This window comes from Amia ocellicauda, chromosome 13 (genome assembly GCF_036373705.1).
Source record: "Amia ocellicauda isolate fAmiCal2 chromosome 13, fAmiCal2.hap1, whole genome shotgun sequence".
NCBI classification, from domain to species: domain Eukaryota; kingdom Metazoa; phylum Chordata; class Actinopteri; order Amiiformes; family Amiidae; genus Amia; species Amia ocellicauda.
In genome coordinates, this window is record NC_089862.1 from 1597588 (window position 1) to 1620120 (window position 22533).

Sequence of the window (22533 nt, forward strand, 5' to 3'; positions counted from 1 at the left end):
GTCTGACACCTGGCAGATGAAATTCAATGTGGACAAGTGCAAGGTATTGCATGCCTGTCAATTAATTTCATCGTCGATTAGTTGGGTCTACCTGGGGGGCAGCTACAAAAAAAAAAAAAAAAAAAAAAACGAAAGTAAAGATGTCGGAGCTACACCCACAGAAAGCCATGTAAGTCTTCTAAAGTACTACAAAGAAGACCGTTTGCTGTAAAATGTGCAAAGATTAACTCATGATGACAGAGGATGAAGACTCTCAGCACGGCACTGGATGCGACATGTAGTGGTCTGTCATCCGAAACGTTGGCACACTGGATCCGTTAAAATTGCACATGTACACAGTCTTGAACTGGTGTGCGTCTTGCAAGCGACACCTGTTTATTTATTATTATTTTTATTTATAACATGCTCTTATTATACCCACGCCCTACATTCAAGCAGGTGTCAAATTAGTGCCATAAATATTGAATTAATATATTACATATATACACCGATCAGCCATAACATTATGACCACCTGCCTAATATTGTGTAGGTCCCCCTTTTGCCGCCAAAACAGCCCTGACCCGTCTTGGCATGGACTCCACTAGACCTCTGAAGGTGTGCTGTGGTATCTGGCACCAAGATGTTAGCAGCAGATCCTTTAAGTCCTGTAAGCTGCGAGGTGGCGCCTCCATGGATCAGACTTGTTTGTCCAGCACATCCCACAGATGCTCAATTGGATTGAGATTTGGGGAATTTGGAGGCCAAGTCAACACCTTGAACTCGTGATTCTTCAGAACAGGCCACCTTCTTCCATTGCTCCGTGGTCCAGTTCTGATGCTCACGTGCCCATTGTAGGTGCTTTCGGCAGTGGACAGGGTTCAGCATGGGCACCCTGACTGGTCTGCGGCTACACAACCCCATACGCAACAAACTGCAATTCACTGTGTGTTCTGACACCTTTCTATCAGAACCAGCATTAACTTTTTCAGCAATTTGAGCTACAGTAGCTCGTCTGTTGGATCGGACCACACGGGCCAACCTTCGCTCCCCACGTGCATCAATGAGCCTTGGCTGCCCATGATCCTGTTGCCGGTTCACCGCTTTTCCTTCCTTGGACCACTTTTGATAGGTACTGACCACTGTAGACCGGGAACACCCCACAAGAGCTGCAGTTTTGGAGATGCTCCTGACCCAGTCATCTAGCCATCATAATTTGGCCCTTGTCAAAGTCGCTCAGATCCTTACACTTGCCCATTTTTCCTGCTTCTAACTTTGAGGACAAAATGTTCACTTGCTGCCTAATATATCCCACCCACTGACAGGTGCCATGATACCAAGATTATCAGTGTTATTCACTTCATCTGTCAGTGGTCATAATGTTACGGCTGATCGGTGTATATATATATATATTAGGGCTGGCGATTAATTTGAAATGTTTAACGCATTAAGAAAAAATTACGCAATTGACACAGCAAATTTTTTGCCTCTGTTTTAATTACTTTAATGACACAATGTCCAGAAAAAGAGAGCTGCTTTGTCCCCTGATAATGTAAACCGACTAGTCTGTCTCAGTTGCTGGCTTTTGGCCTGTTGGCTTACATTCTAAGCTAATCCAGTCTTTTTGATAACCTTGATGGTTTTAATATTCAACTTGCACTTAAACACTTTGTTTATAATGTTGCTGCATTCAATATATTTGATGAAAATGACTACTCTGTAGTTCTGAGGAGAGTCTCACAAGATGTCATTAAAAATATTATTTAAAATAGATTTCCTTTGTGTTGATTAATTTAATTAGGTGATTCTACGTTTAAATATTGATGATTACAAGCTTGGGGATAAAATGTGATTAATTGTGATTAATTACAGCAAATTGTGCAATTAATTAGTTAATTATTTTAATTGATTCCCAGCCCTAATATATATATATATATATATATATATATATATATATATATATATATATATATATATATGAAAAAACGAATGGAAAAGATATATAAAAAAAGAAGAAGAAACCTTTCGCACACAAACTACACCGACCTCACCCTACAGACACAAAAGCAGAGTGCATGTTTCAATGTTAAACTATGTATTTGAATATAAATGCGAGTCACATTTTTGTTGTTTATCTGTGCTTCCTAAAATTCTATATACATCACACAGTAGGCACTATTCATTGTCCAGCTCCTCCGCGATAGCTTGCTTGATAGTATTGTTGGTCTATATTTATTTGCTCTGTTGTATAGTTGTTCGTTGTTCATAAGCTTTTCCAATCCACATCTTCCTCTCATGTTTCACTGTCCGATGTAATTTTTAACGCACATAAAATCTGATCGAATCAAACTCGTTTCACAGTCAGTGTGCAAGGTGGGAAAGGGAACATGCACACAAATGTTTTTGTCTCTTTTCCCACACGTAAAGATCGGTTGCATCATCGGATCCACTGTGCATGTACATGTAAATACTGTGCTACTATGCATACTTGTCTCTCATTTCAGACTAAAACATTCTAGCTCCGTAGTCCAGTATTGGACTGCCGTTGAAACCATTTGATGTTAAAAAAAAAAAAAAAGCATGTAAACACTGAATTGAATGTGTTTTCTTTATTTTTCATTATTTATCAAAATTTTAGCACCTTTAAAACTGAAGAGTAAAACAGCTTTGTGTTTTGAGAACAATTTCAAAACACAAATTTGCACATGTTTTCTATTGGTTTTCTAACTGCCATCTCAAGTTGTTTTAAAGAGAGCATTATGCAAGATGAGGAACAGCTCAAACCTTTAGTTATTTTTAATAAAACACTTGCATTTAATGCTGGATTTGTTTTATTTATCCGATTAAATCAATTAATCAAAGTAGTAATCAACAGATTAAGCGATTATCAAAATAGTCGTTTGTTGCAGCCCTAGTTGAAGTCGACAATTTGGGAACATTCAAAAATAGACTGGACGTGATCCTTGCATCACTTAGTTATTAATGGACACCAAACGAGCATGATGGGGCAAATGGCCTCCTGATGTTTGTAAACTTTCTCATGTTTTTATAGATAGATAGATAGATAGATAGATAGCCAGTATTGACAATACATTATTTCTCATCATGGGGAGGCAGTATACACTTTACCAGCACAGCCCTACACATAAGCAACACTGCAATAATCAACTTTTATGTTTTATGCTGTTCCAAATTCTTTCCATATTGAACCTCTAGTGCAGTGGACAGTTTAACATTTAAAGTTTCTTTCTCTGCAATCTTTCAACTCATGTTGGATAACAGTTTGTTTCCACAAAACTATGGCACCTTGCTTGCATTTTTCTGTGACAGTTTTGAAAAACATCAGCAATTCACATTCCTTTCTTGCAACATATTAACTGCAAATTACCTTCCAATGCAACCTTTACAATGATACCCACATTCTTAAAGAGATACTGTAAAGACTTGATCCCATTTCGCAATTACCAGAAAAAGGATTCAAAATATTCTGATTATCTACTATTACACTACCCCTAATTATTACCTTGTGCTTTGCATTCCTCTTGGTCCCCCTCACTTATGACACTGGAGGCCACTGTCGCCGGGGATTCATTTTTAAGGACACAGGCAACTCGAGCTGCCAGGGAATCCACACTGCTGTTGTCACTGGCCATGGCCTTTTCCCCTTCCTTGCCATCAGATGTTTGACTCTCTTTCACTGAACCAATGACAGCACTCCCCTTAGGCTTTGGTGAAGTAACATCTTGTATGAGATCAATATGCCCTTGTCTTTCTTCTTGACTTTCCTCTGTGGAAGACACTGTAGGAAAAAGCACAGGGGTCACTTTATCCTGAGTACCCTCACTGCAGCCTTCTGGCTCAGACCGCCCGACGTTCTTATCAGGGAAAGATGAGCGTGTGCTCTCTTGAGTGATCTGCTTCGAAGCGTTGCCAACAGAATTCCTGTCTATGGAGAATCGGTCATGGTCTGTCATGATGGCTGATCTGGTGACTGGCGTCTTGGATGGTTGGATTTCCCCTTGAAAGGAGTCATCTCTCAGTCCATCCAATGTGAGCATAGAATCAGAAGATGACCTTTTCCAAAGCAGCGACAACAGGCTCTGCTGGTTTTCTGTAGAAGAAGAAAAATAGTCCTGGAAACTGTCTGACTTGTTGTGAAGAAACGAGGCCAAGTTGACAGATCCCCTCAAGGATGCAAAAGGGGAGGAAAAAGAGGATCTTCCGGACACAAGGCTGTCTGCCTTGCCCAAAAGTTTTCGGATCTCCTGTAGGGTTTTGGACCCGACAAAAGAGTCATTCCCTAGTTCCAGGCTGCGAGTAGGTGTAGCATCAGTCACCTTTGCAAACTCCTCATTATCTGCTTCATGGGTCTTGGTGTGGTGCTCGTCGTCAGCTAAAGAAGTGGAGGAAAGACTGACTGGAGTGACAGAGAGTTCACAGGACTGAAACTTACGGATATGTTTTGCAACACGTGACAAACTGCTTTCGTTCAAAGGTTGATTCCGGTCCTCTGGAAGTGAGAAAGTTTCAGCACTGATACAATCTGTGCGGTCATCATAAGTCAGCTGCACTGGAAGATCCAATGACCGGTCCAGTGGATGGAAAGCAGCCTGGAGACTGCACTGACTGACAGGTCTGTCTGAAGAAGATCCAGCCACATTCTGCACAGACAGCTCTTTGCACAAAGAAATGTTGTGGTCAGCATTAGAGCTCACCGAAATGGACATGCTGAGACTAGAATTCACAGACAATAAGCTAGACAGTGAAAATTTTCCCTTAGTAAGACTGTCACCTGAAATAAAGACATGAAATAACATAAAAACTAAAAATGGCATTTCATTTCAATCTCATCACATAAGTGAAGTACAGGGGAAATTCTTCAACATGATACAGACATATATTAAACTAGTAAATCATACTACTGTCACAAAAAAAAAGCATCCTTATATTATCTTAATATCTTAAGAACACAGTATAATTTATGTTTTTGATTTTTGATGAGCTAAAAAACACGTTTACACATTTCTTGAGCAAAGATAAATGCAAGGACCTCAAATGGTTATATTTCGTAACGTATTATTTAATCCAAATCAGAGACTGGTGTATACCCTGCTAAACTAATGTAAATGCTTCCATGGCCAAGGCAAATTTAATAAGCTGGTTTTGGGAAATTATTTAAATAATGTATTGATTTCAATTACATTTGAATAAGCCCTGAGAGCTTCATGACAACACTCCAATGCTAACCATTCTAAATTCCTCTTAAGTGATTTATGGACAGAGAACAAATTAACAACAGATAATACATTAAAATAACATTATACTACACAGGAAATATTAATTTGTATTTTCCTTGTGTTATGTGTCCTTGTGTGCTTTATTTTAAAATTGTCTTGTCTCGTGGCTTTCTGCAAAATTAATTCTAAATCCTTACCTTCTGAAGGCTGGGTGCTTCTTGTTGGGGTACCTGTTGAACCTTTAATGGTGCGAAGATCAGTTGGTGAAAATTCTGGTTCTCTTATTGGCCCGCTTGCTAGAAAAGGATTTAGTATGGTTGATGGCGACTGGTCAATTCCAAGATTATGAAGGTACACCTGCACAATGAAGTTTAAAAATTGAATTTTTTCATTTTAATTGCAGTTTCACATATTGAAGTATTCCATTATCTTTTTAAATCCCAACTTTAACTAATAACTTTCATCACAAGCTGTTGCATATTATGAACTCTGATTGAAACATTGAGTCCATTGATAATTTAAATTTACATTTAAGGTCTATTCACAACGGACGCGATGAGATTTGTCGTGCGGCAAAGCGATTTCGTTGCCGCGACATAGCCTTTCACACGGGTATTGTAAATGACTGCGATGCGACAATGTAATCATAAAATAGTCTTCCAAGGAAGATAAAGTAATGTTAATGTTGTCTATATATTAAAGGTAAATCATGCAATTCAAAATATCATATAGGCAGCATATAATAAGCTATATGGGCACAGGGCCGGTGCCACAGGGGGGGCAATGCCTGTCCAAAGTGAAGCTGGTACCCACCCAGTTTGATTATTCTTTGCTTTGATAAACAATTAATAAACTGAAATCAGCACACTAAGTGTGGATGATCCCGTATTTAGTACGCAGCTCCATACTAACTCTGCAAGTTCGCTGCATTGACCCTTTATGACTATATCATATGATATGGGGTGTTCATATGGGCTCAAATTAGCGCCATCAGTAACAATTAAAAAAACTATATATATATATATATATATATATATATATATATATATATATATATATATAGTAAACAAAACAAAATAATAATAATAATTGAAAGCAAATAATGTTAAATCGAGAGCAAAACTCTGACGCGCTCACCTGTAGTCCCTACCTTTGGTTGCAATGCTGCGATCTTTGCTTTCGTTTTTTTTCGGTTATGAGTTCTGGCACTGTTGTCGTGAGGGCGGGATTTACAGGGAGGCGTGGATCATGGGTCTCCATTGGTCCAGTAGGTTTGAGTGACACTTCTTCCTAACCCAATCAGTGATCAGGGTGGGCTTGTCTGACAGTCACCACTCTGCAACACATGACTTCACCACTGACTGAAGTTGTGGACAATCGCTTTCTACATATTACATGCGTTTATTTTATACAGCCTTTATGCTCATCTTTATCAATGGAGCCAGTAATTTTGTAGGTGACTTTGCATATATATATGTATGTGTGTTTATGTGTGTGTGTGTATTTCTTAACTAAACATAAACTGGGACATCACATGCTCTTAATGAATAGGATGCCCCTCCATTTGCCTCTTGCTAAATGATGTGAGGTCCTTCAGTCTGGCGCTATGTAATCTGAGGAGCTGAATTAAAGTGCTTGTGCAGGTTACATTAATATGAACATGATATTAAACATTTTACTGTGCACGAAGCAGGTGAATCCTGCGTTTTGTTTCAGTGATGTATGTATGGGCTCAAATGGCGGTGGGATCCAGTGATTTTCCAGCTTTTGACTGCAGATCTATGCACACACACAGAGGATGTTTATGGAGTTGCTGGAATGGGCACTACTGATGAAACCGAGACAATCGATTTCCATCCCACACAGATCACCCAGACCAGCCCACCCTGATCACTGATTGGGTTAGGAAGAACTGTCACTCAAACCTACTGGACCAATGGAGACCCATGATCCACGCCTCCCTGTAAATCCCACCCTCACAAGAAAACAGTGCCAAAACTCATAAACGAAAAAAAAAAAAAAAAAAAATGGAAAGCAAAGAAACTGGCGGCGAACGGCAGGGACTCCAGGCAAGCGCGTCAGTTTTGCTCTTGATTTAACATTATTTGCTTTCAAGTTTTTTTTTTTTTTTTTTTTGCTTTCGATAGCATTTTTGTTTACAATTCCATACATTTTGCTTTCTATTTTTTTTTATCTTAATATCAATTTTTTTTTCAACTTTTTTTTTGTTTACAATATTTTTTATTTTGAATTTCTTACTTATGGCGCTAATTTGAGTCCATATGTTCATAACACGCAGACTTAGGTTATTCTACGCAAACTTTGACAATTTAGCCAATGGTTTTCTGAGAATCTTCTGAATCTGCAGATTCTGGCCAGAAATGTGAAATTCTGTGCCGTGTGAATGCACGCATAGAAAACACTAGTATGAATTTTATGAATGTGTTTTTTTTTTTCTCCCCTTTTTGATATAATTCTGGATTCAAAATAAATCTATACATATTATTATTATTATTAATACCATCGGTACTACACCTGAATCATTTCCCTGCTTTTATTGCTGTTTTTATAGACATGACTAGAGCTAGAGAGTAGGCTAATAAAAATGAATGCCCAAACAAGCACATTCCAAATAAAACAAGCCGAAAAAACAGCAACCCGCGACTGCTATGAATAATTTATATGCTGCGATAGCATTTTATTAAAATGTTACGTTGCTCATATTCATAATTGCATTGAATAATAATGTAGCTGAGCTGCAGTGCTCACATTTAGTCAAGAAAATAGGTATCAATAATAGCCTGTAATCTTTCCGATTGGTATAATTTGCCCAAGTAAATAATTGCGTCCAAGGGAATTGGTTTGTTTATAAGAGTATGATTTTTATGTTCAGTTTTGAATAGTCAGTTGAAAGGAAGCATTACATGTGCATTCCTTACTTTACGGTAACTTCGTGTAGCATACAGATGAACCTGAGTATTCACTTTGCAGAGGGCTGCTCATTGTATTAAGTACTTAACTTGGATCAGTCGTTACACTGCCATGCCATAATATATATATATATATATATATATATATATATATATATATATATATATATATATATATTTTTTTTTTTTTTAAAGCAGAAAAAGCTGTAGTAACGTGTACTGTTGCACACAGCGGATGTCCCCTCACAGCACTCATGGTACTGCCTGTATGGGCATATAAAGTAATTTACGGTATATAAACGTATGTAAAACATTTTAATAAGCATATAAAGGACATAATGTATTTTAAAGGGTAAACACTTCATAATAGGACATTACTGCATTGTATAGGGTTCCCTGCTCAATACATGAATACATGATGGTTAGGTTACTAAAACAAGTTATTGTAAAGTAGTGCAGCTAAGTAAAATGCTACCGCTGGTTCTAATTTAAAGCACGCAGAAAAGCTACCATATTATTTGTTAACGCAAGTTTAAAGTAACGTAAGTATGTATTATTATTAACTTACATTTCTGATTTCTGTCAACTGGAGACTCCTACACCTCTATTGCTTTTAGCTACCAGGTTGGCATCTCTACAGTCTGACAAATTATGGAAGAAACATGTGAAGTGCTGTAGACATGCCTTTGTTTTCCTTGTATTGTTCTGGGTTTACTCTATTGTTGTGAGCAGTAAGCTTTTCATTGGTCACTTCCCTAAATGTTTCGCGACAAAATCGCAGACAGCAGTGTGGAAACTCCCTAGCTAAGCAATGCGTTCTATTTTTTTTTGTGGCATTGAGGTTTAGCATACCACAAAATCACCTATTGCGTCACGTCCGTTGTGAATAGACCTTTAAAAATACACTAACATACCTGGACAGCTTGATTTAAAAAAATCTGTTAAAATGTATATTGATCTTAAAAGGAGCCCATATTTCCTGATATTACAAAATATTAACCTTCTTTAATTATTTAAACAAACATTATTATGAATGTTATTGGTTGTTTTTGATATATATTCAGTGTCAGTCTTGTACCAATTTATAATATTATTTTTATTACCGGAATTCTCTCCTCAATATTTAAATCTTTATTCTTCGCTGGTGTTGAAGGATTGGTGACCCAATACGGAGCATAGTTGTCAACTTCCAAGCTAACAATGGAAGAGGCTGAAACTGCTCTTGCTGAAGCTAAGCGCCTTCTATCCCCATAACAACTTGTGTCCTGAGAACTTGCAAGGGTGCTGCTGAAATTATGGTTTGGAGACAAATCACTGAAACGATCTAGGCTGATTAGAGATGGGGGCTGGGCTGAACTCTGCAATTCCTGGTTTCCTGGTTTCCTTCCCTCCTCAGGACTTTTCTCTTCATCAAGTGGGGAACACTTCTCCAATAAAACAGTTGTTGGTTGAGGTTGAATGTTACTGCTATTAGGAATGCTCTTCCTATCATTAGGATGTGGAGAGTTCCCAGAAGCTTTATGGATCTGTGAGGATGAGTCTTGGTCTAAGGACCTGTTAGCTCCTGTTGTTGCTGAAGCACACCCCATTCCATGGACAACCTCAGCCTGAAAAGCTTCTTTTTTCTCACTTTGAGAAGCTCCAGCTTGCTGAATTTCTTTGCTTGCGGTACTTAATGAAGTATAAGACATGGACCTGCCTATGGGAGAGGATTTTAAACCTCCAGTGGGGCCACAAGCATCGTTAGCTGGAGAAGAGGTCCCAGAAAACGAAGCAGCTAGAGTCCTTCTGGGGCTGTGATTGCTCACAATGAAGGCAGAGGGTGTTGGAGATTTTTCACTTCTTTGCTGGGTAAAAATATTATTTAATGAGTCAGCAATGGCATTAAAAGCTTTCTTCTTGGGAGAAACCCCAGTGAAGCCTTTCAGAGCCAAGTTGTCAAAAAAAGTTTGACCTGTATACTGGGTCACATTCCAGGCTCCTACTTTCTCCATATAATTCAGAGTGGGTAAGGACTGAATCTTCCTTGTTTTCTTCAAACAGGCATTTAAACTGTCCTTATAGGTCATTGGACTAGATGCTTCTGTTAGATCTGTGTTAATTGCAGAAGCAAGAAGTTTAGAGGATCTGCTGTGGGGTACATCTTCTGTGGGTAAAGTAGCTTCAGGGTTAAACTCAATTGGAGTCAGCTTCCTATACGGTGGTTGAACAGTGGCACGAAGTACCTCTGAAAACAAGCCTGGGGTTGACTGAGAAACTGGCTGAGCAATACATCCTAAAAGAGACCCATCCACAGCTGTACGATTCTCCATAGATGACATTTCTCTTTCCTTATGTCCTCGTTCAAAACTAAATCCTGATGATGATGTAATTTCATTCTTCCTAATCCCAGTGGGCACTTCAATAATGGTGCTGTCTTTTCCACTGTAGGTTCCCAGCGAGCCAGTGTTTGGGGTGCCTTGCTGGTTGCTTTGCAGTGTAGGATCACTTTCTTTCTGTGCTTTTCTGGAACCAGACTTCAAATGGCGACTTGACAAGATCTCAGAACACAGCTGCTTACGGAGAGCTTCTGTCAACTCATCATCTGACTGGGTACGACAAGACCTGGTGGTAATATTGCACAGTTCAGATTGCCTCAATGCTTTGTCTGTAGCACTTTCTATGAGTTTTGGAGACAAAAGTGAAATTCCTCCAGGGGGGAAATTTCTTGACCCTCTTAAAGACTCCTGATCTGAAGAGCTTCTAGAAAGATCAAGCTGTGGTACTACCAATGCTTCCAATTGCTCTGCTGGGTTTCTAGGATTCTCAGGATTCTCAGACAAAGTTACATCTTGGTCCTTGTTCACTGCTTTATCTTTTTGGGATTCATTGCCAGATAAAGTCCTTTTTGTAGAACTTCCAGAGGCATATGGAAATGCACCACTAATTGCTAACCCAACATCTTTTTCTAGGAGCTCATGTAACAGAGGATTAGGACAATCAGTGCTTAAAAATGAGGCTTCATCCTCAAGCAATTGTTTGAACAGGTTCTCTTGGTAATCAGGAACAGAAGAGGCATGTTGTTCCCCAGCAGAATCCCCCCGAGTCTGTACACAAGCTTCAAACTGGGATTCTTTAAGTCCTGAAAGTTGGTACCCTTCCATCTCCTCCTCTGAGATCTTGACAAAATTGCTTATACCTTCATCCAAAGACATATGTGACAGAGTATGTTGAGATAAAGAGCAGTTGCTGCTGGCATCCTCAGCAGTAGCTGTCGTGATTGCCAGTGGATGCTGGGACAATGAGGGATGGTCACTGGGAATTTCCACAGAGACTTCGGTGATCACAAGCTGCACAGCATCACTAATCTGGAGGGGTCTTGTGATCCTTGCAGACATGACAGAAACATCTGGAGATTCCCTACAAAAACAAGGTTTACATCTTAGAGTTTCCTGAAAAAGTCATTGTGAATACACAGTACATATACCTATCAGGGAGAGGTATATGACCTACAGTAATTTATTGTACACTATTTTTGCAAATTATGCGTCTACCACACAAAATTTACGTACATCTTGGTACAGCACCAGCTGTGCTGGTAAATGGTATACCGTGTCAAGCCCTCAAAATAATTTATCGTCAATAGCAGCTTTAAAAAAAATAAAAAATTATATATATATATATACAGTGAGGGAAAAAAGTATTTGATCCCCTGTTGATTTTGTAAGTTTGCCCACTGACAAAGAAATGATCAGTCTATAATTTTAATGGTAGGTGTATTTTAACACTGAGAGACAGAATAACATCAAAAAAATCCAGAAAAACGCATTTCAAAAAAGTTATAAATTGATTTGCATGTTAATGAGGGAAATAAGTATTTGACCCCTTCGACTTAGTACTTGGTGGCAAAACCCTTGTTGGCAATCACAGAGGTCAGACGATTCTTGTAGTTGGCCACCAGGTTTGCACACATCTCAGGAGGGATTTTGTCCCACTCCTCTTTGCAGATCCTCTCCAAGTCATTAAGTTTTCGAGGCTGACGTTTGGCAACTCGAACCTTCAGCTCCCTCCACAGATTTTCTATGGGATTAAGGTCTGGAGACTGGCTAGGCCACTCCAGGACCTTAATGTGCTTCTTCTTGAGCCACTCCTTTGTTGTCTTGGCTGTGTGTTTTGGGTCATTGTCATGCTGGAATACCCATCCACGACCCATTTTCAATGCCCTGGCTGAGGGAAGGAGGTTCTCACCCAAGATTTGACGGTACATGCCCCGTCCATCATCCCTTTGATGTGGTGCAGTTGTCCTGTCCCCTTAGCAGAAAAACACCCCCAAAGCATAATTTTTCCACCTCCATGTTTGATGGTGGGGATGGTGTTCTTGGGGTCATTCCTCGTCCTCCAAACACGGCAAGTTGTGTTGATGCCAAAGAGCTCGATTTTGGTCTCATCTGACCACAACACTTTCACCCAGTTCTCCTCTGAATCATTCAGATGTTCACTGGCAAACTTCAGACGGGCCTGTACATGTGCTTTCTTGAGCAGGGGGACCTTGCGGGCACTGCAGGATTTCAGTCCTTCACGGCGTAGTGTGTTAGCAGTTGTTTTCTTGGTGACTATGGTCCCAGCTGCCTTGAGATCATTAACAAGATCCTCCCATGTAGTTCTTGGCTGATTCCTCACCGTTCTCATGATCATTGAAACTCCACGAGGTGAGATCTTGCATGGAGCCCCAGACCGAGGGAGACTGACAGTTATTTTGTGTTTCTTCCATTTGTGAATAATTGCACCAACTGTTGTCACCTTCTCACCAAGCTGCTTGGCGATGGTCTTGTAGCCCATTCCAGCCTTGTGTAGGTCTACAATCTTGTCCCTGACATCCTTGGACAGCTCTTTGGTCTTGGCCATGGTGGAGAGTTTGGAATCTGATTGATTGATTGCTTCTGTGGACAGGTGTCTTTTATACAGGTAACGAGCTGAGATTAGGGGCACTCTCTTAAAGGGAGTGCTCCTAATCTTAGCTCATTACCTGTATAAAAGACACCTGGGAGCCAGAAATCTTGCTGATTGATAGGGGATCAAATACTTACTTCCCTCATTAACATGCAAATCAATTTATAACTTTTTTGAAATGTGTTTTTCTGGATTGTTTTCTTGTTATTCTGTCTCTCACTGTTAAAATACACCTACCATTAAAATTATAGACTGATCATTTCTTTGTCAGTGGGCAAACGTACAAAATCAGCAGGGGATCAAATACTTTTTTCCCCTCACTATATATATATATATATAGTAATTCTGAAACCTCGCCCTTTAGTGTTGCAGTAAGGTTGCTGCACTGTGGTGTGGAGATTGTGGTTTGAATTTAAGTGCTGTGAGAATAAAGTGAAATTCTAAGTTAGAATCCTCATAGCCTATTAAACCTGAAAATATTAACATAGGATGCGACAAGCAGACTTTAGTCATTCTGCACAGAATCTTTGGGAAGTCTGAGCATTCATTGGCTAAATCATAACCCTGGTTCCCTGAAAAAGAAAGAACCATTACCGAATGGGAAAAGCCTTCTGACCTGCCAATCATGTGAAACCTTGAACCAAAGCTGCCCTATAGGGGCCAGGAGGGAGTTCCGCCCCCGGCGTCTGTGAAAAGTCTCCTCCTGCAAGCTGCAGCCTGCCATCTCTTCGCTCAGAAGGTCATCTGACCGAGCGACCCCAAAACGGTAATGGCGGTCTTTCTTTTTCAGGGAACCAGGATTATGATAATAACCTAATGTTCCCTTTGCCATTACCGAATGGGAATGCTATACCAGAGCTGTCGCTAAGTCTAGATACCCGATTCAAGCCTCATCCCATCCATGGCAAGCACAGCAGAGCCTCATGGTGCTTGAGGGCAAGCCGTCTGCAATACTTCAGTGCACACCCAGCCCAGTCTGTCCCATTAATTAACTTAATGGCAGCCCGCCATAGTTTAATTTGTCCCGCCACAGTTTCAGAATGAAGAAAAATATTGTTTTACTCTCGTAAGAAACATAAAAGATGTGCTTTGCACCATCGCTTCGGCAAAGCAGCTCTCACTCGCAGACAATCAGCCTCTCCTCTTCCCTTGCACTCGAGATGAGAACGGGCCTTCGGCAGCAAATGTGACGCTCGGTCCAGAACGCATTTTGACGAGACAATATCATTTGAGGTAATGGTTAGGGTTGTGCATGACAAATATTTTGACTAACGATAATTCCACAGCTGTTGTCCATGACTATTCGAATAATTGCCACCCCCCCCATTAAAAATGCAACATTAATTAAAATGTGAAATAATGTAATGTGACAATTTTTGCAAAACTTTATTTTAAAATACTTATCTAAAACAACAACTTTGTTAGATAGCTAAACATTAGGCTATGTAAAAATCCCTTCCTGTTAGAAGATGCACGGAAATGGCATAATAACAGCTGCAATAAGCAATGTCAACTCTCACACATCTTGTGTCAGACACTTGTATTATTATTATTATTGTATTATAAATTTTTGTCGTTTCATTTTCAAATTAACTATAAAGGTTTTGACAATTTTTGATAACGGTATATTTTGCAATTACAGCTGTAACTGACCTACCAAAATGTTTTTATTTTATTTATTTATTTAATTTTCATTCAATAATAGTTTAGCAATGTGAGCTGCAATGAAAATGCCTTCACCTTAAGTGTCCTTGTGGCAACATTTTCCAGTCTTTACGGCAAAATACAACATGTATTAGATCTGTCTAGCTAATTTATACAGTCTATTCTAGTTCACAATTTACTATTCCATGTTTCCAAACCACACTCAACACACGATCTGCATTCGCAATAACTGGCTGTGTATGCACCTTAATAATATTAATTTGTTTGTTGCTCCTCTTTCCTTTTCTGTCATTGTCAGTGTCACAGAAGGGTATTTGGCTTGTAAGTGGGTTAATATACCAGCTGTAGATTTGTGGTAGTTTAATTGCACTGCACGTACTATACACTTAACAACGTTTTAATTTACTTTGTCAAAGTATTTCCATGCAGAAGTTATCTGTGACGAAGCCATTGGTCGCGTTCTTGTAGCGCAGATGTTCACAGATTTGTGCAGATATGCGCAGATCTGCAGAATTCCACCGATGACATTGGTAGAGCCAAGCAGATCTATACGTTCTAGTTTAGCCAGTTACAGACAAGAAATAACAAATCCCACCCTCCCATCAGTCTTCATTGCAGCTAATTAAGTGTCCAAATGCGGGATGCAAACTTTGCCACTTTGTCTTCTTCTCATTAATTCAATACAGTGGAATGAAAACCCTTTAAATACACCAGTACAACACATGTGACAGCTTTTACTTAATTTCATTGATGGCTCAAGTGTAGTCTCAAGCGTCTTACAAGTTGATACAACTGCGTGGGTTTATGATTGGATTGTTTCCAAAAGCCCCAATTTCTTCACAGATCTAGCCTATTTTCCTCTCAAAGTGCACCATTAACTGTTAAAATAAAAAAATAAAAAATCTCCTAGAGGGTTCTGACTGTTTTCTTTTCCGTGGATATCAAATGATAAAAAGTAATCAACAGTAATCAATTATAAAATATTCCTTGGTTGCAAGAAATAGACTAATACTTGTAAAGTGAAAGTACAGCATTTATAGAGATCGATCTGATATCATTCTCATGAACATGCAATTAAGATTACAACCAAAGGACAGAGAAGTTAAGGAAGTATTTGACACATATCAGCCATCCTCCAACAACAACAAAAAAAAGCATACATGGGCCAAAACCAGCATTAATTCCGCATAAATAGTTATGCAGTAAGCTTGCAGTTGTATCAGATCTAAGAATGAATTATAGGACAATATAGCAGTTTTTCTCAGCAAAAATGAAAAAACTATTCCTTGTCTTAGGCTATGTAGCATTTGTTTGCTATATTATATTCTGGAGCTCTACTTTTATGATTTACTAAATAAATCTGTACTGATTGCACCACTGCATCATGCCCCTCTATCACTGTATGAAACCAACACAGTGGAGGTTCATTAAAAAAAAAAAAAAATCAAATAACACCTCTTGGGATAAGCCTTGCAGTCACTTTCAATTATGGACTACAATATCAGGAGAAAATAATGACATAAATTGTAAACTGTCATAGGGACACTTACCTGAGGGGGGCAAATTCCACTTCTGTCTGTTGATAGAAGGTATCATCACCCATGTTTTGAGTTTTTGAAGAATGCACAGGCAGCAAAGGAAGAGCAGGTGAGAGACGGCTATCTTGAAATTCTGTGAAGAGAAGTTGGCCAAGAGACTAAATCAAAGCTGTGAACTCCAAATTACAAACTTGAACTCAATCGTATTTTACTTTCAATCATATGTCCACTTTCTGATCAATAAAAATGAAAAAAAAAAAAATTGCTACTGACCAACTTTAGCACACTTGCCAACACAAATTTGTAGTGATAACAAAGGGAGTTGGATCACAACATGAGAGAGACAAGTACTACTAATGCATGTCCAGTTTCAAAAGCAAGCTTCAAAAATAAGGGAGACTGCTCAGCAAGTATTATATACAGTGAGGGAAAAAAGTATTTGATCCCCTGCTGATTTTGTACGTTTGCCCACTGACAAAGAAATGATCAGTTTATAATTTTAATGGTAGGTGTATTTTAACAGTGAGAGACAGAATAAGAACAAAAAAATCCAGAAAAACGCAATTCAAAAAAGTAATTAATTGATTTGCATGTTAATGAGGGAAATAAGTATTTGACCCCTTCGACTTAGTACTTGGTGGCAAAACCCTTGTTGGCAATCACAGAGGTCAGACGTTTCTTGTAGTTGGCCACCAGGTTTGCACACAGGAGGGATTTTGTCCCACTCCTCTTTGCAGATCCTCTCCAAGTCATTAAGGTTTCGAGGCTGACGTTTGGCAACTCGAACCTTCAGCTCCCTCCACAGATTAATATGGGATTAAGGTCTGGAGACTGGCTAGGACACTCCAGGACATTAATGTGCTTCTTCTTGAGCCACTCCTTTGTTGCCTTGGCTGTGTGTTTTGGGTCATTGTCATGCTGGAATACCCATCCACGACCCATTTTCAATGCCCTGGCCGAGGGAAGGAGGTTCTCACCCAAGATTTGAAGGTACATAGCCCCGTCCATCGTCCCTTTGATGCGGTGCAGTTGTCCTGTCCCCTTAGCAGAAAAACACCCCCAAAGCATAATGTTTCCACCTCCATATTTGACGGTGGGGATGGTGTTCTTGAGGTCATTCCTCCTCCTCCAAACACGGCGAGTTGAGTTGATGCCAAAGAGCTCGATTTTGGTCTCATCTGACCACAAAACTTTCAACCAGTTCTCCTCTGAATTATTCAGATGTTCACTGGCAAACTTCAGACGGGCCTGTACATGTGCTTTCTTGAGCAGGGGGACCTTGCGGGCAGTGCAGGATTTCAGTCCGTCATGGCGTAGTGTGTTACCAATTGTTTTCTTGGTGGCTATGGTCCCAGCTGCCTTGAGATCATTAACAAGATCCTCCCGTGTAGTTCTGTGCTGATTCCTCACCGTTCTCATGATCATTGAAACTCCACGAGGTGAGATCTTGCATGGAGCCCCAGACCGAGGGAGACTGACAGTTATTTTGTGTTTCTTCCATTTGTGAATAATTGCACCAACTGTTGTCACCTTCTCACCAAGCTGCTTGGCGATGGTCTTGTAGCCCATTCCAGCCTTGTGTAGGTCTACAATCTTGTCCCTGACATCCTTGGACAGCTCTTTGGTCTTGGCCATGGTGGAGAGTTTGGAATCTGATTGATTGATTGCTTCTGTGGACAGGTGTCTTTCATACAGGTAACGAGCTGAGATTAGGAGCACTCCCTTTAAGAGAGTGCTCCTAATCTCAGCTTGTTACCTGTATAAAAGACAACTGGGAGCCAGAAATCTTGCTGATTGATAGGGGATCAAATACTTATTTCCCTCATTAACATGCAAATCAATTTATAACTTTTTTGAAATGCGTTTTTCTGGATTTGTTTGCTGTTATTCTGTCTCTCACTGTTAAAATACACCTACCATTAAAATTATAGACTGATCATTTCTTTGTCAGTGGGCAAACGTACAAAATCAGCAGGGGATCAAATACTTTTTTCCTCACTGTAAATGTTAAAATTCTATTTATATTTCTAAAGCAATGCAGGACCAATAGGGCTCATGTCACAGAAAGGGCATATACCATGTATACAGTAATTACAATAATCACAGTGCAATGCAACAGTAAATGTATCTAAACCACAGTAAACCATAAAACCGGTATACTACTCATCCCTAGTCCACTGTCACTGTGAAGTCCATTATAGTATGGTATGTTTTAAAAAATGTGTTGTCATTCTGAAATATCTGGTCCCTGTTAAATAATTCCTATATAACTCCTTGGTTCTGTCCGTGTCCACACTCGTTTGCTAAAATTAGATAGATTTCATGATTTGTTTTGAGAGGGGAGAAGATATTTCTCTGTACCCAGTGGGGAAGCATGGGACCATCCTTCGGTCTGGTGCAGTCTTGTATCCCCAGTCATGGTGACCTCTTCCTGTATGGAGGGGAAGTCACAAGCTGCATGCTCCTTAGCAGACAATGGGGCCAGACCCACCCTGCTCACAGAAGTTTCTGTCAGCTTGCTCACATCCTCCTCTGCTGGCAACTGGTACCATGACTCCATACCCTGAAACACAGATAAACATATCACCTGAATACTTACTGCCAAAGAACTGGTTTTAATTAAAAAAATACAAAATAAAAAACCCTAAACATAATTTCTGTCCTTTAGTCTAGTTTTATTTTCTATGTATACAAGAGTAAGTGGTGGAATGACCTTCCCACTGAGGCCAGGACAGTACAGTTCCTGATCACATTTGCCGATTACTCAAGACACATCTGTTTAGACCTGTAATATAGCAACCTATTCTCCTGTAGTTGTTCAGAACTCTTGTTATTATGCACTTCATGTAACTGTGCTTCCTTTTGCTCCTGCTTACTTATGTATTGTTGGATTTCTATTGTTTTACTGTGACTTCTCCTAAGCCCCTACTCTCCTTAGCACATATCTAGGACTCAACTGTACGTTGTATGCTTATTGTGTAAGGACATCTTCAAAGTGATCAATAATAATATTCAACGATGTCATTAAAATCTGAAGAAAGTAAGTTTCTTAACTGCTATTAATTACTATTACAAGCGGGCTCTAAGGGACATGGTCTAATAACACAAAATGCAGCTTTATTAAAAAACAGATATAAATTAATGGCTCATTTAACTAATTCCAAATTTAATAAATCAGTAGTTCCAAATACTACATATAATACATACATAAATTGATGAATAAATATATAATGACAAGTCATAATAAAACTGTTAACATATACAGACTGTTAACAGCAGTGGAACTCAAATGAAAGAAATGCAGGTGGGAGCAGTTTGTAAGTTGTGTAGTGTACCTGCTTGGCCCTCTGCACAATGGCCTCCCCCAGAGATACTCCACTGGTGCTGGACAGGTGTGTCCCACTACCAGGGCTGCTGCTCTGGCTCCTCAACTCCTCGACCTGGATGAGCCGAGAAGCAGGAGGTGTTGTGACAATCGTCTGTGAAGGAGACAAACAGAGAGGCAGGGCTGATTGTTATTTATTGTATGCTTTTTTAGTTGCCTCACTGCTATGAAACTTGTAATTGCCAAAACTGACTGTCTCCAGCGTAAATCTACCATTTCTCAACATCAAAAGAGGTGAAAGAGAATCTTGGTCCAGCTACTGAAGTGTACACTTCTACAGCAAGTTGGCTAGAGAGTCAGCTTTGTATTTACTAGAAGGACACAGCCTAATCATAAAACTAGTATATAAAACTATACTCATATAAAATTATAATACCTGGCTGCATTTCCAAAGACAAAAGCATCTCCTTTTGTAAATATCTTATAAAGTTTCTGAAATTCCTGTTCTCTTTCTGAGATATCAAGCTCAGACAAAGCATGATTCTCCAAACTGAAATGCTGTGAATTTAAAGTGAAATATCGAAACATGTAGATTGACCAGGGACAGGAAATGAATAATATTACATGTATTTAAACACGCATGTCTTCTGTGGCATCTTATGAAAAATTGATCTGATGAGGAATTGGCAGACAACGTGCAAAAAGTATTTGAAAAGATTGGCAAGACATAGAGGCAAAGTCTAATTTCAAGGCAAATAGAAATAACATTTTCCAGTAATTCATTTTTTTTTTAAATTTATATTATCTAGGCTATAGCCTAAATAGTAAATTGTTTTGAGGGACACGGGAATATACAGTAAGAGAGTCAATAGAGAAAACAAACACGTACTTGAGGATAGTTGATTAATTTTTAAATAGTATTACCTCGTTTCAAATACAAATACAAATGCTGTACTGTAATACGAGTGAAAACAACATTCGCTTTCACTTTATTAGCTGGGTTGCACGTTTGTGTTCATTTGAGATGGATTTATAGAACTACTGCGATAGAGCAGCTCTAAAATGATCTCAATCTTTTCACATCTGCGAATGTCATGAATTATTATTGTCTCTTCATGAAACTCGCCCCACTTCCATAGACTCTTCTGTGTAAGTGACTATTTTATGTTATCAAGATTTCGAGCGTGTCTATAACACACTTGAGGATACGTAGTCATTTAGACGAAAACGTGATTTACACAAATATGAATTCTAAAAACAGTCAAAAACAAGTTCCCTTTAACCAAGTTAATCGGTATATACCACCATCGTTGCTACAGATGGAATGCATCTTCTTTCATTAGCCAAATATAATCGATTTCAAACATCAGACAAAATATATTTTAGAAATCGATTTAATTTCATATTGCGTAATGGTCCCGATTATAGTGTTTTATGTTAGTTATTTGCACTTACCCTGTTGTCAATTTCTGCCCGTGGCTCCATGTTGACACTCAGTAACTGATTGCCGCTTGCGCACTGGGTCTCTATTTGATCCATGGAGCTGTTGCCAAGGAAGCAAACTGAAAGCCCGGAAACTCGAGCGGGAGATTCGAAAAAAGTACTTCCTGCTGTTGAGCGACGTCTACTGGCTAGAATGTTGCTAGCTTCAGGTTTCTAGATTATTGTAATCCACATGAACATTCAAAAACTGTTACAGAAGTGTTTTTTAAATGTATTTCCTTCTTGTTGATCTGACCGCGTTTAACCCACGTGATTAAAGGTGGGGTATCATCATTTGTTTTTTAATGAAAAGTTGTACTTATACTTTCTAAATATGTCCTGAAAGTTTCATTCACACCCATTGCTTATAAATGGGGGAAAAAAACTTTTTTTTTTGTTAAACCGTTTTTAAAAAGGCTTTGACTCCTGTACACGGAAGAGTGAGAGTGCGTGACGTCACACCAGATATTTCTCTGATTTAAACCATTGGTGTTCAATGGCAGATGACTGTGAAAGCGATGTTACCTGGGTCGGATGTTTCGTGTGAAAGTGTTGATGTGGAAGACAATTCACCCCCTCGATCCCCGACATCAGATACAGCAGAGCAGGATGACATTTGCACTTTTTACTTTATTTGTTATGCGGTGGGGTGCTGTTGTAATCCCGGCACACTTTTCAGATAGATCAAATTAATAATAGTGCTTAATTATCATGCATGGCAAAGAATGGTATAATAATAATAATAATAATAATAATAATAATAATAATATATATATATATATATATATATATATATATATATATATATATATATATATATATATAATATATTTACAATATACTTTGTATGCATTTCATTATTAATTATAATAACATTATTTTTTTTCATATACAGACACTATAAGTTAAAGTAGTTTACTGCATTAAATACTGTATTAAATTGCCATAACGTGCAATTACTCTCCAATCAGTAACATTGATCGGCTGTTCGGAGGTGAGATGTTGAACTGATAATCACTGATAATGACTTGTTTGTTGCACAGTCAGTCATTCAGCAACCGGGTTAATTTTAGCGAAAGTGTAGGGGTAATTAACACGTTAATTTATTTAGCCCGCCAGCAGGTTTCATCCGGCCCGAGATGTTTTGGGTAAAGAAAGAAAGAAACAAACTAAAAAACGTTTGCATACAGTATCAACTATGTGTAATAAGCAAAGGAAGAGGTTTCTATGCTATGATACATTAATTAACACTAGAAGCGACGACATTTCGAACTACTAACCGATAGCTCAGGCAAACCATCGTATAAAAAACTCAGAAGTTTTATTCATGACTATCAAATCCAACATGTACATTTACATAGCACAAATACAGCATTTGAATTGAAATATGACCATACAACATTAAAATTATTGCTATACATAACATCAATACACTTTTTTTCTAAACGC

General features: G+C 38.8%; 1 protein-coding gene across 2 annotated transcripts in view; it reads right to left on the reverse strand.

The window, feature by feature from the left end:
* Positions 1 to 21117, reverse strand: part of alms1 (ALMS1 centrosome and basal body associated protein) — a 45580-nt gene extending 24463 nt beyond the window's left edge. Inside the window, exons 1-7 of one of the 2 annotated variants that reach the window (XM_066719675.1) lie at positions 21058 to 21117; positions 19613 to 19756; positions 18639 to 18840; positions 16290 to 16410; positions 9249 to 11544; positions 5413 to 5572; positions 3502 to 4653 (exon numbers count right to left, since the gene is read on the reverse strand). In XM_066719675.1, the coding sequence (XP_066575772.1) occupies positions 3502 to 4653; positions 5413 to 5572; positions 9249 to 11544; positions 16290 to 16410; positions 18639 to 18840; positions 19613 to 19756; positions 21058 to 21087 (4105 nt within the window). In that variant the 5' untranslated portion in view covers positions 21088 to 21117. Of the gene's footprint in view, positions 1 to 3501; positions 4771 to 5412; positions 5573 to 9248; positions 11545 to 16289; positions 16411 to 18638; positions 18841 to 19612; positions 19757 to 21057 lie in introns of both variants that reach the window. The other variant, XM_066719674.1, reaches the window with a different exon arrangement.
* Between the last annotated feature and the right edge of the window lie 1416 nt (positions 21118 to 22533).